The 19,698-nt window shown below is 40.3% G+C and overlaps 1 protein-coding gene across 2 annotated transcripts in view; it reads right to left on the bottom strand.

Annotated features, from left to right (window-relative positions):
* Nucleotides 1–19,698, bottom strand: part of PTH1R (parathyroid hormone 1 receptor) — a 595,747-nt gene that overhangs the window by 304,822 nt on the left and 271,227 nt on the right. Inside the window, exons 1-2 of one of the 2 annotated variants that reach the window (XM_029588270.1) lie at nt 15,573–15,694; nt 25–121 (exon numbers count right to left, since the gene is read on the bottom strand). Coding sequence is in view for 1 of the 2 variants with exons in the window: in XM_029588269.1 (XP_029444129.1) it covers nt 25–121 (97 nt within the window). In the remaining variant the exon portion in view is untranslated. Of the gene's footprint in view, nt 1–24; nt 122–15,572; nt 15,695–19,698 lie in introns of those variants that run through there. The other variant, XM_029588269.1, reaches the window with a different exon arrangement.

Here is a 19,698-nt window from a genome sequence, read left to right as displayed (position 1 = left end):
ACAGGGAACACTCATCGTACGCACCTGGCACTGTAGATTTCAGATGTCTCTCACACTTTGTTTTGGCATTTATCAAAAGGATAATCTGCTCCTCCTTGGTAATAACATCGTCGGCATCCACCTTGAGGGAAAAAGACAAGCGGCAGTGAGAACATAAGCCACAACCACTGTAACGTGATGCTCACATAAAGTTAAGAAGCACATAATGCCAAAGTCAGTTGTATGCTGTATATAGGACCTAATTGAATAAAAATGGATTTGTTTATCCACTCCTTTGGTTCATACATGGAAATCAGGGTAGTTTCACTGAATATTCTGGTCTTCAATGTTTGCTTTTATCAAATCCATATAAATAAATTAGTGGTAGGTCAATGCCATAAATCCAAGATCTTATTAATCATATTTTAAAATAATTGTTGAGACTGTCTCCACAGTGGAAGCTGATGTCTAGGAGAGAGGGCCATTTGCATATTTCCATGCTATAACAAACAAACATGGAAGTTCCTACCTATGAAAGTCTGTCCTCTTATGTTGACTGTGATTTGTAATATGGGCATATAAACTATGAGAGTTTAGTATTTGATGCTCCTCTGTGAGTATATGAACTCTAAAGTGGTTGCTTGCAAGCAATCAACCTCAGTTTATTTCTTATGTTTGAATTCATGCTAAAAAAAACGTTAGGTTTCAAATAGGTTTATGATTTTTCCTGATTTTTTTCCCATTATTTTGGCACACTAGAGTTGAATTATTTCATAAATTGACAAGGATAACATTTTTACTTGGCTGGTAGCCTATTACCTCTTGTGAAAATCCAATTTTTACTAAACACAGCATAGACACCAATAAGATTGAATCAAGCCCCAACTCATCTCCTAGGAAAATCAAATTTTTACTAAGCACAGCCTAGACATCAATCAGTTTGCATCAAGTCTCACGTCAACAAGGTACAGCTATTATTAAATGAGCCTTAATCAATTCAGATTTTGATATGGTTAATCCATGTCCAGGGGCTTTCAATGTTAAAATCTGCCTAGTTCTGGTTTACTAAGATCTATATTTATTTTTATTTTTTATTTTATTTATATACTGTCATTCCAGGTTCAAATCACAGCAGTTTACATGATAAAACAGTCATACAATGATAAAACCATAACAAAACATTTTCATTAAAAAAAAACAACAACAATATAAACAATTTAGCTAGATTGTCAATAAATGTCTTGACTAGTATTTTAATTAGGCACCAGTTAATTTGGTACTCAAACAACCTGTTATTAATGCCAAGGCACCAATATAGTTAATGCATAATATATTACAACAGCAGTGCAACAGTGTTTTTTGTTTTTTTAATTTTAGAATATGTAAGACTATTGGTATTGAAATCTAAAATATATATTTTAATTCAGCAGCCTTTCTTGCTCTGTTTGAAACATGGCTATATATATTTAATGAAATATTTAATTTAGAAAACAAAACTAGGCCTAGGGAGTTTGAGATCCCTTCTTGATTGCTGCACTTAGGGGTAGATTTAAAAACATTACGTGTGTGCGTCCATGTGCGTGCGCTACCCGGCGCACGCACATGGATGTGCAATTTTATAACCCCCTAGCCTAACCTCTCTTCTCCTTCCCCTATCCTGCCCATCCCCTATCCCTATCCTAAATCCCCCCAAATTCCTTGTTCTACCTTTTGCTCCTGCTTCTGAGCAGGAGCAAGTTGCATGTGCCGGCATCCTGCCGGTGCGAGATCCCCCAGCACAGCGGCAAATGGCCGTTGCGCCAGGCACCTCTAGCCCCGCCCTGCCCCTGACCGCCCCATCCCCCGGACCACCCCTTTCGCTTACCATGGGACTTAGACACATCCCTGGGGTTTACGCACGCCGGGCCCTTTGAAAATTGGTCCGGCGCTCGTAAGGCCCGGCCACGTGCGTAATCCCTTGGGATTTTACGCGCGTAACCTTTGAAAATCCGGCCCTTAATATCTGTTGAAAGAAATATACAAATTTCAAACTTATCCATGATACAGGATTTGGGCAATAACTGGATGCACAGAGATTAATGATAGTATTCTATAAACTGTGCAGTAGAAGTTGCACAGTTTATAAAATACTATGAATTTCAACTCTTTAAATATGTACATATGTTTCAGTACGTGCACACATTTACAATGCAAGAAAACATATATTTTCACTATCCATTTTATAAACATACAAGAGGATATCTTACGTGCCAAATAACTGTGATACTGTAAGTTGAATTTTAAAAGCCCGGCGCACGCCAAAACCGGGAGATATGTGGACAAGTTGGGCCGGCGCATGCCGAGTTGATTTTAAAAGCTGCCTGGATATGTGCATACTTGCTGCTATGAAAACAAATGAAACATTCACAAAAAGGGATGGGAAGTTGGCATGGTCCGGGCAGAGCATAGGCGTTCCTGGAATTTAATTTGAAAGTCGTGCGTAAGTACAGGATCCCCTGCAGCTTTACTTCTGCTATGGATGATGTGCAAGTTATAAACTAATGATAAATAGACAGTTTGTCAGGTTTTAAGGGTCGAAGCTAACAGAGGAGAAGGGAGGCTAATAAACTGGAAGGGTTTGGAAGCCCTATTCCTTACCAAAGCGAACTGGGAATACTGGTAATTGCGTCAGCACGCATGCCTTTTAAAATCCTCCCCCACGATATGCGGTAGAAGCGGCATTTGTGCGCAAAAGTGCGCATCCACTTAAAATAGTGCGCACATGTGCATGCAGTCAGTCCATTTCATAACACGTGCCCATGTACGCACACATGTTATAAAATGGCCGCGCAGATGTGCGTCTGTGCACTGGTTTAAAAGTTACCGTCCTTGTGAATAAACACCCAGAGTTAATCACGGAGGTAGGTATATTATTTTATAAAGTACACACAAGTACTTGAAATTACCAGTTTGCTAATACTTCCCCTAATTCACTTATAGCCTCTAGCATGTCACCCTGAATCCTCGCCAGTTCACCAACACTGCCCACGCAAAACTGCAATCGATAAGTCTGATTTCACTTGCTTGAGTTAATCAGCAGGTATAAAAGTGTAGAAACAAGCTAGGTAATGTATTCGTGGATATCTCTTACAAAACAGAAAATACCATGTGTATTTCTGAAACCCGCCCCAGAATGTCCCTAAACTGCCCCTTTATTTCCCCAGAAGGGGGTATGCAGCCTGAAAAATGCAGTTTCTTTTTTTTTTTTTTCATTTTTGGGGATTTTTTCCCTTGGTTATCATTTCATTTAATATCTATATTGTTTCTGTTTCTCGATAGAAACAAAGTAAATTTTTAATTAAGCCCATAAAACAAAAAAATGAAACAAGGCCTCCCCAGTAACATATGTGCACATATGTTATAAAATTGACATGTCTCTGGGATTGCACCAACATACTTGCATATATGTGCATGCCCATTTGAAAGTTACCAAGGCCCAGCTGTCAGGACCCAAGCCTTGGCCTTGCCATCATAAATCTGACGGATCAGGTAAGAACTTGTTTGGGTCTCGGCCGAAGCCCCTGGATCAAGCCTATGCTATGGCCGGAGACCAAGAGGGAAGGATTGCTCAATTGCTTTTTGCTGAAGAATCCGGGGGTAAGAGCAGGCTCACTGCTCAGACGGCATTTCAGCAATGTGCCTTGATGTGGAGGGCGGGACCCCGGAAGTGGTCCTATAAGATTGGGCCACTTGCGGCACGCAGCCAATGCTGGCACGCTGCCAAAGCCGCGTGCACCCAAGGGGTGCGCGCCTTTGCCGGGCTTTGCCTGGCTTCGCATGGATTTGTATGGATTTTGGATGGATTTTCTAATAGATTCTTTAATTACCTCTCAGTCTCCAGTTGGGGAAATAAGAATTAGGATGACCAATCCAGCCAAGCTAAGTATTACCTTTATTTATTTTCTTCGCATAATAGCATGCCTCACTCATCCCGTAAAAGGAGGGCAAGGGAAAGGTCTGCAAATGACTGCTTGGTCAGTCCGGTATTGGGCCCAATGGATGCCCACATCAGAAGGGCTTCCTTTCGACTGGGTGATGTATCACTTGAAGGTTTGCAGGAAGGCATGGCAAATCTTCGTGAACTGGAGATCTCTTTATCCCCGGATGTTAGAATCCCTCCTGAGAATCCTGCTATTATAAGAACTGATCCGATTACAGACAACCCACCGCCTATTGAGGAAAGTGGCGAGTTGGGAAATGGACTGGGGACAACTTCAGATCCGCGAGCAGAACAAACTAGTTTTACTAGTAAACCAGGGGGGGAAGATAACTGAAGGTTTATTGTCAACTCAGGGCCAAGATTTAAAAGGAGGGAAAATTGAAATAATTTCTATAGAGAGACCTTTAGTCTTTTCTCTGGAAACCATTTGGGAAACCTTAGTTGTAGTAAATAAAAATGTATCATTGCAACTGAACCCAATAGTTAATAGTATGGAAAAAATGGAGTCAAGAGTTGATGATGGTGTGAGGGACCAGCTCATTGGAAAAAATATAGCTGAATTAAAGAAACTGAAAAATTTAAATGAGTTAATTATAAAAGAAAATCAATACCTTTCTAGGAAAATGGAGTGTATGGAAAATCAGAGAAATAAAAACTTAAGGTTGGTTAATTTTCCTAAGTTCCACATCTCTCAGCTAGAGAGATGTGGAACAAATATGCTATGGAGGTGCTCAAAATTCCCCAGCAAACGTTACCCCCCTTAATTCAAGTATATTATATTCCCTCATGGAAAAATATATTAGATAAAGAACAACCATCTTTGACACCATTAAATGTAATTGATATATTAGAATCTACAAATTTAGAATTAGCTCAACCAACTACTATGGTAATTTCTTTTCTGTTAAATACGGACAAAGAGTGGGTCCAGAAGCTCTTCTTTAGGAATATAGAAGAGACATTTTTTCAAATGTCTATAAGAATGTATCCTGATGTTACTAAGGAAACCCAAAAGAGGAGAAAAGAATTTCTCAGTTTAAGAGTGGAAGTTTTACAATTGGGTGCTTCATTTAAACTGAAGTTTCCCTGAAAATGCTGTGTTGAGGGTCAAAAAATTAAATATTGTTTCTTTCAACCCTCACAATTAAGAAAACTTATACTAGGTAAACAAAATGAAGTAGCCCTGAGAAGTACAACACCTCAATAAGAACTCTAACTATAATTAATTTATTTAGGGAGCCCTGTTTGGATCGTTTGATATTTCCTTTTCTTTTTCTAAAATGGATGCCTTATTAAATTTCTTATTTCTTTTTCCCCATTATAGAGGATTTAGAAACTGTGGTGAAAAGTTGATATACTTATCTGATTATAGGAACGAACATTTCTTTATGTTGTATTGTTTTTCTTTTTTCACCATGTGTCTCAATCAAGTATTTATGCTTGTATATTTGAAAATATGATAAATTAAAAAAAAAAAAAAGCCTATGCTATGGCCCCTACTTTGGTTCTCGGCCTATGCCCTGTGCACCAGTGTCATGCTAAGGTGTAGGCCACAGCCCCTGCTTTGGGCCTCAGCCTAAGTTGAGGCCCTAGCCTTGGGCCTAGACTTAGGTCTGATGCATCCCTTTCAAACAAATGCAATAAATAAGGTTCAGTTCATTTGGGGAGCCCCTGATTCATTTCAAGGCCCCCTAAGTAAAACCAATTGCCCTTATTTGTTGCATTTTTTAAATTCATTTGAAATTAATGCACATATCTAAGGGACACTGGCTACTCCTCTTTGCTCCTGTCTGCCCTGATCTCAGCCTGGACTCTGACACTGATCCTTGCTGCCTGCCCCGATCTTGGCATTGGCCTGGACCCAGTCTCCTCATTGAAGGAACATTGACTGCATTCTTCTACATATTATATATGATTCACTGTCTAGAAGCCATTAATACATTTATTATTATTCACAGATCATTGAAGGATTTTTGAGCATGTGATTGCCTGTTGCAATTGAAACACAAGTTAAGCCTTCAAAACAGATTATTTAGTGAATAAAAGCAACACGATATGCTGACTAGTCAGATAAGTGGAAACATTTTATTTATTGCAATAATTTGTATCACTAGTATTTAACGTTTACAAGATTTATCCAGAATAAATCATGCAACAGTTCCCTTGAGGAAACCAGCAATCCGATGAAACAAAGGCCCTTTGTCGGGTTGATCTATTAATGGTTTTCTAGCGTCTTATATAAATTTGACTTTATGAAGACTAGGAGTCTATCTTCAATGAGTCACTCTGACACTGGGCATATGTTCTGAAGACATTTTTTGAAGTTTTTTTCTTTCTTTTGAGTGTTTGTTTGTTTTGTTTTTTTACCCAGGATGATTACATTTGTCCAGAACAAATTTTAAAATAACTGGGTTTTTCATTCCAAAATCATTGTTTTTAATAAATATAAAACATAGCTTTTTAAAAAAGCAAAGAATAATTTCATTATCAGCTACTAGCAATATTATACAAACATTTTTGTGAGTTTAATAGATCTTTAGTTACACCTAGGAGTTACACCTTCATGTAACTCCTAGGTGGGATGGATTCCTTTAACTGGCGCATAGAAAAAGAGAAATGATGGACCCTTTCTGTACACAACTCCTTTTCAATCTCACAGTCTCTCCATGGATAGCATTTATACTCTGAGTTCCAGGGCTCCCTGTGTAAGGGAGCAATAGTTCCAAGGCCTAGGCACCAGCTTCAGGCCCAGGCATAGTCTAGACAGATCACTGTTTTGTTTTCAAAACTAAAGGTGAAAATCAACAAAATTTCATCAGATTTTCAATTGTTGTGGTTTGAGAATAAAATGAAATGAAATAGGAACTTTTGTCTCATTTTGTATTTCATTTCTCCCAAATGCCTATCCCTACTTCTCTCCTGAGTCTTCTTAAATCCTTCTGAAAGTACCGAGTGGGTACAGCCCTTCTCAAATACCTTGCATTTGAGCCAGCAGCATATACAGTCCTTAGAAATACCTTCAGCTCCTATTTTTGTTTTCTACATTTGCCAAAACTCTCTTCTTTGTGGATTTCTCCCATCTTCAGGATCTTCCTGGACGAAAGCTACCTCTCTTGTGTCTATATGACACTGAGTCCCTGTTGCACAAGGGCACTAAGTTTCAAATAACAATTATAAGGGGGGAGAAATCAAAACAAGAGTCCATGTCTCCCAATTGAGAAGATAGTCCAAAAAGCAGTTAAGTTAAATTGAAACTCCTCTGCATTGGGTCACTGTCAGGCTTGTACCCTGGAGGAGGAATAACATGCTGCAGGTCTTCCCTACCCCTCGATACAGCCTTACACAGAAATGCCCCAATCCTCTGTGAAAAAAGGTATCAAGGCTCTCACAAAAGAGTAAAACAAGCAGAATCAGCTCAGATAAGAGGCTGACCCCCAACAGGAGAAAAGCCCCAATTTATTTCCAATAAATAAGGGAAAAATAGTACAGCAAGAGACAGAGAGCATCTGTCCGCATGAGAGTCTAATTTAAAATCCATGAGAATTAAAGTATGATAAACAGCTAGAACACACCATCTGCATCTCCACATAGGAGTACAACCCAAACCTCTCTTTACTATGAATAGCTTTGAACCTCCCTGTAAATTAGTACCCTCCTTTTATTGAGGGAAACCAAAGGTTCTCTACATTCATAATAAGTTTCACTCAATAAAATATCATGTAGGAGATAAAATAAAGGATGAGCTTTCAAAAACAACCATTTTTACCTCAGAATTAAAAACTTGTATTGATGATTTTGTTTAGTCTTAATTGAGCTCTTGCGGACGGTATTTTAAAACTGCAGATTTAATGCAGCATTTATCTTGGTCAGAAATCATATAAAGGTGATTCAAAGAAAGGTGAAATCAAAGAAAGGTGTAATTCTAAAGAAACCAACAGTGTCAATACCAACAGGTTGGGGGTGCCTAAGTACTGTCCAGTAAGACATCAAGGTAATAATTAGATATCAAGGGGCAGATAAAGAAAGCACAACCTAAGGCCATGGGGTAGCAATCCTTGCTGCCTGCCCCAGGCAGCAGGCTACAAAAATCCCAAGAAACCAACTCAGATGTTGCTGGCAAATTAGTGGTGGTCAGCTACCATCCAAAAATGCCCTGGGGACCAAGAAAGCCAGAGATGCAGGCAACAGCCTTCCTAGTTTAGAATATTACAAACCTTGGTGATGTCATAGGGCAGGAGTGATAGGGCCTGATGAAAATAGTAAATGAATTACAAAGGGCAAGGGATAAACACAGAAGATCCTTAGATGCTGGATGTTGGAAATGAAGAATGGGGTGCATGGGGGTAACCTGCATGGAATGGCAGTTACTACCCTTAACAGAAGGCATGGGGGGAAACCTTTACACAGCACCAGTTATTACCATGAGCAAGTTGCTGGGCAAACTGGATGGACTATTTGGTATTTATCCCCCATCTTTACTATGTTACTGTGTTAATATGGGATGGTAGAGAACCAATAAGAAAGAAAACAAAAACTAACTTGGTTAAAAAGTGATATCCTATAGGCAGTCACATTTTGATGGCTGATAGTTGAAATATATCTTTAGCAGTGTGGACAGGAGTAACTGGGCAGAACGAGTGGGCTAATTGGCCTTTTTCTGCTATCATCTACACGATGATATTTTACTATGCTACTATGTAACGGAACCTTGATAAAGTATTGCCACACCATGGCTCATCTGAAGAAGGGATATTCTCGCTCACATTCACACACTCTGCCATTCTCCATCTCACCCAAACTAAAACTCCCCCTTTAAAGCACACTCCCATACAAACACACGCACTCACACACACACTAAACCACAATCTCTTTCACACACTATTTTAAAAGATGTGCCACTTCCATTAAAAAAAAGACTGACCCTCACACACGAAGTCTCATTCAGTCACGTGCAAAAACATAGGAATGGTTAACTTTCAAAGGGGCACGTGGGCACACATAGACATGGGTGCATAAAGCGGGTGTCCAGGCATGCGTGCAGACCCTTGTTAAACAGCCTTGGTCTGCATATGCGTGTGCCTGATTCTGCAAGTCCAATGGCGCAAATTGGGTTTGGGCCGCGGAAGTCAGGGAATATTATAACCGCTGTGCATCCACGCCAAGACTGGTTTCACCAGTTCACCCAGTATAGGGTTAGATCCTCTAAAGTCCCCTGGAGTAATAGCCTGCATTCCCCCCCCCCCCCCCCACCAGGTATCCCAGATCCTCAGGATTGACTTTATTTTTTTTATTTTTTAAACTTACGCCTCCTCCATCGCAGAAGTAAAGTTACGTGGCACTAGAACTTGGCGCGCACCCAGGCACGTAAATATTTGCACACATATCTCATGACCCCGCCCACACCATGCCCCTTTTTGATTCTGAGTGAGGTGTGCATGCAGCGGGAGATACACACGCATGTAGGCAGCTTTTAAAATATGGCGGACGAGTGTAACCCCCTCCATGCACGGGCATCTCCTGATTTTGGCGCATGCCGGGCTTTGAAAATTCACCTTAAAATTGTTTGCATTTGCAAAGGTGGTATGGAATTCCTACAGTATATCCCTACTTCCACATGTATGTCATGAAATATTAAGCTATGAAATCCTGTCATTTTCGATGGGTGCTTTATCTAGTAAACAAGATCTTCCTGATACATGAATCGACCTGGAAGGGTATTTCAGTGCTGCATTATGTACAGTAAGTGTTGGCATTATTAGTGATGTCAACACACACATGAAACAGGGCTACAAATATGGAGTGGAAAAGAAAACTTCACCTGACTTTGACATTGGCACAGAAAATCCAGGAAGCACGCCATATGCAGCCTGAGCCGTGCTTCAGATTTTCAAGCCCGATTAGCATTTTCAGAGTTGGAGAAAAATCGCCCTAGTGCTTCCATCTATTCCGCGCTGGAATGGATTTGAAACTTTGTGTTAAAAAAAAAAAAAAGGGAGAATGGCACATTGCGATGCTAATGAAAGCAAACAAACCTTTGCTGCCCTCCCTCAAAGCTCCCCCTGTTTAGAGTTAGCAAGGACATGCCAGCAGCAGTATTTCGGTCGAACAGTCATGCTTAACCTCCACTCCTAATCCCAACTGCTGTTATAAATCAGCACTAACATAGCTATGCTGATGCGCTATTCACAAGGAACTAGACAGCAAGGAGCAGAGAACTGTTACATAGCCTGCATCCTTGTACCTTGGAAGGAAGTACCCTGCTAATTACACCGGTAAGCAAGATTTAGTAAGAACATTTCTGCAAGGAAGTAACTGCAGCTAAAGAACTGACATACCGGATTATGGCCTTGGGATATGTTGCGTATGCACTGGAGTGCTTCCTTCCTTACACCAAGCAGGCTATTTATATTTTTCTCTAGATATCTAACTATATCTATAAATAAATATAGAAAGATAGATATTTATAGGGTTATAGATTTATATAGATATCCTGCAGGCAGTTAGGTGTTTGTGGCTGGCAGCCGGAATATCTCCTTGGTGATGTGGACCAGAATAACTGGTCAAACTGGATGGACCAATTGGCCTTTTCTGCCGTCATCAATTATGTCACTAAGACATACACTCTAGTGGAAGGTGCTATCAAAAATGAAGGGACAAAATGGCATTTACACACGTAGAGTTTCTCCTTCACATCTGGAAAACCCCTTTTCAGCACTGTGGATCAATGACATGTATATTCGGCTTCACGGACAAATTTTCCTGAAATAGTATCACCCACTTTCTCTCTCCCTCTGCTCATACCCTTTTCCCTTCTTTCCACACCTCCTATTCCCTTCTATTCCTTTCCCTTCTCTATCCCAACATTCCCCATTTTCTAACACTCTCAAATTCCCCTTTTTCTCCATGCTCCCTCTCACCAACCTCCCCTCTTTTTTTACCCCTCTCCACCTGCTCCCTTTTCCTTTCTCTCTTTCCCCCTTCTCCTGCTCCACTTCCCTGAGCTCCATTCCCCTCTCCCTGTTCCCTTTGCACTTCACTCCCATTGCCCTTCTCTTTCCTCATCTCCTATCCATTTCCTTTACCTTTGCTGTCTCCTGCTCTGCCTTGCTCTCTATTGACAGCCATGAGCATGATCTGGCTTTTTCTACTGTGCTCCTTTGAATTTAGTGCACATTATTTCAAGTTAGAACATTTTAATTCTTTTCAGCATGATTTATTTACAGCTAGTGTGTCCTCTTTCTTTCACCATGCATTATTTGCATTTAGTGCATGCTAATTCCAAGAAATGTGAGAGGCTGCAGTATCAGCAATGACCACAAGATGGAAGTAGAGTCTATTAAAAAACTAGGATAGACAAACATACAAATATCACAATTGGCTTTTATACATACTAGGTAGATATTTTATATATGTAGAAAAATAATTTAGTACACCAAAATTTGCCTTGAATTAGCCCTACAAAAGAATTATTTTATAGAAAATATTGCTAGAGATGAGATTTGTTAGAAGAGTGGTTTGTGGACTGGCCCAGTGTCTCATGCAGAGGGATCTAGAATTGATTCCTGGCTCAAAGTTTCTGCTCCCCAGATGACTGAGGCTGGGAGTGTTGCAGAGGTGGCATTCACAGCCCCCAGGGGAAGAGAGTCATAGACATTGCACAACAGTGACACTGAATGGTCAAATTAAGGACTCATGATTGCAGGGTACTGAAGGGAGACTATCAATGGATAGGATATAAAAGTCGGGTTGGGGGGAGTTTTCAGGTATTTACAAATGAAGGTTCAATGTGCCATTTCCCAGCTCTGGTTCTGATTGAGCTTGAGGCCAAAGGACAGGAGGGAACTGCTGGATCCAAAAACAAATTGTGGTTTGTTAACCAGGGACCCATGTATTTTTATTCCACCAACAAAAAGTGTATACATACAGTACATTAAATATTTATATACACTGTGCTGCATCATTTTCTTTTTTACTATGTTGTGTAATTGGTTGCAGGAACACACTAATTTTTGTTTGTTTTTGCCTTCCTCTCAATTACTGTGTTGTAGAAATAGGTATTAAGTTGAACTCTAAAAGACCTCTGCTCCTCTTTCAACCCTTCCAGTTAGATGGTAAAGCAAAATACTGTAACTCAGATCCATTTCAAATCTAGTTGATGGCAGGAATGTGAACAGCAAGCGACTGGTTTGCATTCCTAGGAATCTAAGGAAAACTCTTCTTTCCCTTGGAGAGAGCATTCCATTATTCTTTAGGCTCTTACTTTTTTTGTTTTATATTTCATTTGGGGTTTTTTGTTTGTTTGCTTGCTTTTCATTTTGCTTGTGGTTTATTTCATTTTGTTTCATTTACTTGAAACAAAATAAAACAAATGAAACACAGAGCTAGGGTATCCCTCCTTCCCTTAAGAAAAAAATACAGTACCAGCACCCCATAATTTAAAAACCAAACCCCCCACCTCTTTGGATCCATCATATCCTATCCATGGGGTCCAGAAGTCCAAATGTCCCATTAGAAATCCCCAGTTGCTCTTGCCCTACTGTGACAGCATTTAAACATGGTACTGGTGGACCCTGAAGCCAGCACCATTTTGTTGTCTGTAGATATATCCAGATAGCAAAACAGTCAGCTTCAGGGCCTGTCTGTGCTGTTTTTTAAAAGCTGCCACAGTAGGGCAGGAGTGATTGGGGATTTCTAATATCCCATTTGCATATGGACTCTGTTAGATGGGGTAAAATGGATTTGGAAAGGGACAGGTTGGGAAAGGCCTGGGGGGTGAGCTTCAATTTTCTTTGCTACCAGCACAGTTTTTTCAGCAGAGTAGGGACTCGGTCTGGAATTGGAGCTGGTACTGTATTGAAAAGGATTTGGAAGAGGATTGTGTGTGAGGCTTATGCAAGGCCTGAAACTCCTTTCCCAATTCTGTCCAAGTAGAAGAAAAGAGAGTTGGAGAGCACAGGGTGGTGCGGGGTGAGGGTAGGGGTTCTGATGGTGGGAGGACTGGGACGTAACTTCCTGATTTGTGGATGCCTTTAGTCATTCAAAAATACCACAGAACATTAGTCTGGAGCTATCCAGATTTTGAGATCACTAACGTCGAATCCACCCCATCTATTATATATTTATGGAGGCACCACAGAACATCTGCCCAGATGTATGTACATGGCAAAATTCAGTTTTCAATTATCAAATGCAACTTGTCTGCATAGGGTTGGATTTATAGATCTTGCAGACTTTTATTCAGAAGAATTTGTGCATTCAGCTGCTTTGCTGCAAAACTAGCACTGTGCCTTGATACTTGTTACCCCACCTTCTGTAAAAATAAGTAAATAAATAAATAAATAAAATCAAGGGCTTGCTGTTAGCCACGCCTCCCCCTCAACGCCATATCTGAGACTCCTACTTCTACTACCTAGCAAATCCAAAACTCTTTCCTGATTATGAGCTCACTGGTTTGTCCATAGGGGTTAATTCTATTTAAAATTCCATACCATTCCTGATCCAGGTGCAAAGTCAGTTCTATGCATTTGTACTCTCTACCCATTTTTCTTATTTCATGTTACTCCTTTACTGCTACTCGGTGTTGTGCTATTTGCACCCAAGATCCATAATTGCAATCTACCTCATCTCTCTACAGTCATTTCTGTACAGTTGCAGCACTTAATGTCCTCATGTTCTTTATCTTGAAAGCAATCCTCTTTGTGACTAACTTACATTTTATTTTACATTACCTGCAGGCTCATGTCCTTACTTTGAATGTAATCCGCTTTGCTACTAATTTAGGGGGAAAAAAACCCAGAAAATCAAATGGTTATAAATAAATAAAATAACTTCTCTTCATTGCTACTTTCAGGGAGATCTGAGACCATAAGAGGGTGACCAGTCAGAAAGAAAATTCTTGTACCAGGGGGAGGGGGATGTTCCTCAAGCTAAACTGATATTGGAAGCCTGAGTGTGAGGGCAATGCTCAACAGCCCATGGCAATGCAGAGTGCACAATTTACCATGCGCAAACCTTGTAGCTACTTTTCAGAGGGAAACTACTTGGCATCATCTCTGTTTGAAAATATCCTAAATATCCTAAAAGAAACTCAAAACATGTCTTTTCAGCCAAGCCTTCTCTGAAGGATAATACTCACCGAGTCCCCCCCTTGCTCCACCAAATGCCCTCGTTAGAGTCTTCCTCCCCCTTTTAGTTCCTTACTGACTTACTTTATGTCTGACTTACTTAATGCACTATTACATAGACCCCCTAACAGGTCCCTCATGATAGGGGCAGTACCAGTTTTCCTTCATCCGATCCAGTGTTCCCACAACTACGCTCGCTCCAGAAGTGCATGTGAATTTGAAACTATGCATAGCTGTAGGTTCTCACGTTTTATTGTACAGCAAAGTTCTAACTACCATTTCGCAATTTTTATCTTATGGTATTTCATGTTTTTATATCACTATTACCATTACTCTTATTACTATTACTGTTACTTTGTAATTTAAATGTACTTCATGTATGTTCTTGTTCCATGTATTGCCCCATGGCAACAGTTCAGTTCTATGTAAACCAATGCGATATGGATCCTATACAGGAACATCGGTATATAAAAGTTAAAAATAAATAAATAATAAATAAAAGTTATGCGCACACACACTGGCTGTGTGCCTGCTTTTCCTGCAGATGGCTGCTTGGGTTAAAACTGTGCAAGCCGTTTTTGGATGGAAGGCCACCTCTTCTCCTCTGCCCCTCTCCCCAACCGGCCCATTTTGGGGATATCCAAAACTTTTTTGCAAACTTTTAAATGAACCAGGAAAAGTATTTTAATTCCTTTGCAATTGTTCACACCTCTTTTTTGATGAAACTTCGCCTAATTGATTCTTTATCTTTTCAGAACATCCTTTGCTGTCAGGCATATGGTAAATATAATACATATAACAGACCACCAGTCAACACTAGAAAAAGCTCTTAACTATTCATCTTCATGACGGGGCCTCTGTTTTAGAAATACATTGCTAACAAAAGTCCTGATCAAGCCATGCAAGATGTTATGACTGGTCAATAGTTCATCTTTCGGTTAGTAGTTATCAGAATTGCCACAGCCTGCATGTCATCTTGAGTAATTAACTTCAAAAACTCAACTTTGCTGCTAAACAAACAACAAAACCTTTCCAAACCTACATTTCCAACAAACTAAACAAATGGAAACCATCAAAAGAAGAGCTAACTTAAACAAAGCCTGCTTCTAAATAACTGAAGAAAATGAGGATAGTCTCCTACAGATCCAGAGCCACATCTAAGTAAACCTACTAATTAAAAAATTACCAGGCACTCTGAACTATGGAACCAGAAGAACTTAATCCATGGTACCCAACAACAGAGAAAGCAGCAGTAAGACTCTAGTGAAATACACAAATAACTTAACTCTACCCCCATCCCGAAAAGGGAAATATGACTGCTCTGTTCCAAGAACAAATCCCCAAGCTCCAAACCACTAAACTAACAGAAATGAGAATAAAACAACTGTTAAGAAGAGCACAGCTAAGAAAAACAAATTTTAAAACAGGCAAGGTAAAGCAAAAAGCAATGATTTATAACTATAAATTCCCAATCAGAAAAGGAAACTTACTTCACTTACAGAAGCCAGAAGAGAGGAGCTGGCCCAGTGACTCAGTGGAACACCTGGGTTTGATTCTCAGGACAGGATTTCTGCTCCCTGGGTCTGCAGGGGAGGGAGGGGGGCAGTGTTCACAGTCCCTGGGGTAGGGAGGAGAGGTAGGGTTGGGGGGAAGAGTCCTAGTCATCATGCAAGGGTGACACCTAGTGGCAGGATTTAGGACTGAAGCAGATGGCTGCAGGCCCCTGGACTGTGGCTGCAATGACAGAGCTAAGCTGACCAGATACGAAAATAGGGGAGAAATCCCCAGACTTCCAGTTCAGAATAAACTGGAAGTCCAAACTAACAGAAGGAAAGTGCTAAGCTCAACCCACCCTATTTCTACCCCTCCAAATAAACTGACTGCTGGAAGGGCATGGTTAGAGGGCCAAAGAGGAGTGGGGGAATAGCCTCATGGTTAGAATAGCAGGCTTTGAAACTGAGAAGCCAGGGTTCAAATCCCACTGTTGCTACTTGTGACCTTCAGCAAGTCACTTAACCCCTCCTTGGCATCAGGTATAAACTTACAGGTGAATTTTCAGAACATTATGGGGCAATTTTCAAAAAGATTTACATGCATAAAACTGGGTTTTACGTGTGTAAATGCACTTTAACTCATGGACATGGGATTTTGAAAATTGCTACAAAATATGCCATTGAATTATCCCTTCACGTGTAAGAGCACTTTATGCTTGTGAATGGCTTTTGAAAAAACTTGCAATGGTATGTGACATTTATATGTTTAAATCCTTTTAAAATTACCTCCTTAAGATTGTAAACACTCTGGTTTACAGTCTTAAGGAGGTAAGGAAAGACCTACAGTATCTGAATGTAATCTGCTTTGAAAGTGCCAAAAAAGCGGAATTTAAATCTAAATAAATAAAATAATAAAATGCAAATGTCACATTTGCACGTGAAACTCCTTTGAAAATTGCCTCCAATCACATAAAATACAGAGTATACATGGCATCAGTAGCCGCCACTCACTTATTCCATAATTCATAAAAGTCAGAAATGCATGCATACGTTCGCTTTCACCGGGAAAAGCGGGTTGGTCAAGAAGCATTCCGGGGTGAGGCTCACAGGATGTGCGTAAGTTGATGTTTTAAAAGACACGCATGCACATTTTCCGACTTAATCATGGATTTTCATACCTGCTCATTATCGGGTCTAAGTGATAATAAATGTGTTTATTGTGTAGTACTGACAGGGTGGGAGGTCTGGGTGGACGAGGGGAACTCAGGCTGGTCCCAATGGTCTGGAGAAGGAACGGGTGACCTGGTGGACTGATCGGTAAACTAAACCGGTTAGCTTTCTCAAAGCACGCATATTTTAAAAATGGCCAATGTACACATGTAAATCGGGACTTGCGCGAGTGAGTCCTAGTTTACTTTCACGCGTAAAATATACACACACATCTATTTAAAATAGGTGGGTTACATATGTGTGTTGTCTATTCATGTAGGTGGTTTCAATGCATTGCACCTATTTGCGCATAAGCCAGCATACATGTACAAACATGTACAAATCATACGCAAGTATTATAAAATGCTATAGCAAATATGCACATGGCCATGTGCATGCATACGTGCCGCTGCGTGCAATTATTTGCAAGCTGATTGTAAGCCCTCTGAGGATAGGGGAACTGCCTACTGTATCTGAATATAATCCACTCTAAAGTGCCAAAAGGCAGGAAATAAATACATAAATAGCAAAGCAGAAAGAAAATTGGCCTGTTAGAAATGACGTATTTATTTAGTACTTTTATATTCTGCAAAATTTGCCCACATATGCAGGCATCCTTTGCTCAAGGCTTTAAAATCCTTCAGTTTCAGGAAGGGACGGAGAAATGTGCACAAAAGGCATTTTGAGACTTCTATGGTCGCAGGGCTGAGTTTCACCATTATTATTATTTGCACCATTATTTAGATTTAGGTTCGTGCCTTTCCTTGGTAGCTCCAGGCGTGTCACATTCCGAGATAAGTAAGTATTTTCCCTGTCCGTACAGGGCTTACAATGCAAGCCGGCTCTTTATTAAAGCTTTTCTCCCATCCAGGGTCTATGGGAAAAATGCTTGGAAAGCAGTCAGCAGAGGAGGTGGTGACTTGCCCAGGGTCACAAGGCACATCAGCAGGATTTCAGCCCTGGCTTCCTTGATTCACAGCCCGCTGCCCTAAAAGCTAAGCTATTTCTCTACTCCATGATTTGCTTGTTCAGTTTTTCCCTCTTCTAGCATTTGATGGAAACTAAAGTCCTGGGCAAAGGATGTGTTATCTCAAAACTTGCCAAGAAATTGATTTTCAGGCAGTCCTCTGACTTCTGATTCTACTGTTACCTGATTTTGGTTTGCAACATAACACTCAACTACATATTAGATACGTCTTGCTCTTTTACTTGCACTAACACATGACACTTGATGAAAATTAGATCTTGAGGGTGTCTCCTGGATCTAATGAATAGGTAGTAATCAGTAGCCCTAAAAACATATTTGACCATGAGTTTTCATCATATAGAGTGGATGCTTTATAAATTAAAAGCAATATCACTGAGAGCAAAATATTAAGAGCCCAGCTTTCAAAACTGCCTGCGGTCCACCATTTGCCTATGTAAGTGGTTGTGTAGAAATGTATTCTGAGTTCTAACGTTAACCGAATAAACTTATTTTGACATAGCCAGGCATATTCAGCGGTACAGGAAAGCTGCTAAATATCCCAGCTGGGTCAGATACGTTTTTCTGGCTAACTTTGCTAGCCATAAAAGTAACAAAGCAAGAAGGCAACAACACGTTACTGAAGATCAAACTAGGTTAAAGTCTTTATGGACCCTCAACTTCATGTATTGGAGATGTGTTAACACTTCACTTTTAAAATAAGTTTTCTGAAATGTAATACATTTTTGCTTTGCCGTAAATTTGATCTCCCTTGTATATTTTTTTGTAACTTTGCTAGCCAGCCGAAGTCTGAATATGGACCACTATGTTACTGTGTGCAATGTGGCTATTCTCTGTTGTAACTAAGGCAACACTGAGTTTGTTTTTGTTGAATAAGGAGGATAGCGTTGCATGAAACATATGTAAACTGTTAATGTATACATTACTGTTCATTCAGAAATACGAAACCATTCAGTCAGAGGGCTCCTTGACGCAATGAGAAGCTATATTTGCTTTTACACTTGCAGCAAAAATAGTAGCACGCTTTCTAGGGTGGGAAGGGGTATCTCTTTCCTAAGTTTACTTGGAAGCTGAAAATAGGTCAAACGTGTTAAGAGTGGGCCAGAAATTCAGTTAAGGGCAAGCAAAAGGGGAGCTTCATATGAAATGTAAATGTAGAAAAAGACATTTGAAGCTACCGTAACCAAGCATTATTAATAAACAAAATTAAAAAGTCAACCAGGCTGGTGCTGTCTGCTTTGTTGAAAAAGTAGACATTAAGTTCCTAGACGTGACCTGTTCTTTTTAAACCTGTACAAGTAGCATTTGAAAAGCTATGCTGCTTCCTACTTCTTTTGAAGGTGGCACTTGTCTGCATGTTGTCACCAAGCTAAAGTTTATAGCAGAACAGTTTTGGAGTGAACAGCTGTTAGGAGAGACAATATCCTAAGGGCCTCATTTTACTCTACAAGGGTAAAACACATTGGGCCGGATTTTAAGATTTAGGCACGGGCGTAGATTCGTGCGCGCAACCCGACGTGCACGGATCTACGCCCGGTTTTATAACATGCGCGCGCAGCTGCGCACATGTTAAAAAATCCGGGGTCAGTGAGTGCAAAAGGGCGCACACGTGTGAACCTTGCGCGCGCCGAGCCGCACAGCCTTCCTCCGTTCCCTCCGAGGCTGCTCCAAAATTGGAGCAGCCTCTGAAAGTGGGCTTCATAAATCCAAATGTATACAAACAAATCAGTATGAATGTGGGGGCAGTAAATTGTTGTATAAATCTCCTACTGCAGTTAATATCCAGTGCTCCCAGGCTTTGTGATTCTGCAGCTACGGCTGAGGGATGAATCACATGATTAGTTTTGCTGTTCCATAATTTACAACCTGTGGCGCAATCAATAAACTTGGAAACTCCCCTACCTCTTCATTCAGATACAGGGTCCCTGC

This window comes from Rhinatrema bivittatum, chromosome 2 (assembly GCF_901001135.1).
Source record: "Rhinatrema bivittatum chromosome 2, aRhiBiv1.1, whole genome shotgun sequence".
Classification (NCBI taxonomy): Eukaryota; Metazoa; Chordata; class Amphibia; order Gymnophiona; family Rhinatrematidae; genus Rhinatrema; species Rhinatrema bivittatum.
Note: the sequence above shows the minus strand (reverse complement) of the source record. Positions and strands in the feature narration are given on the sequence as shown.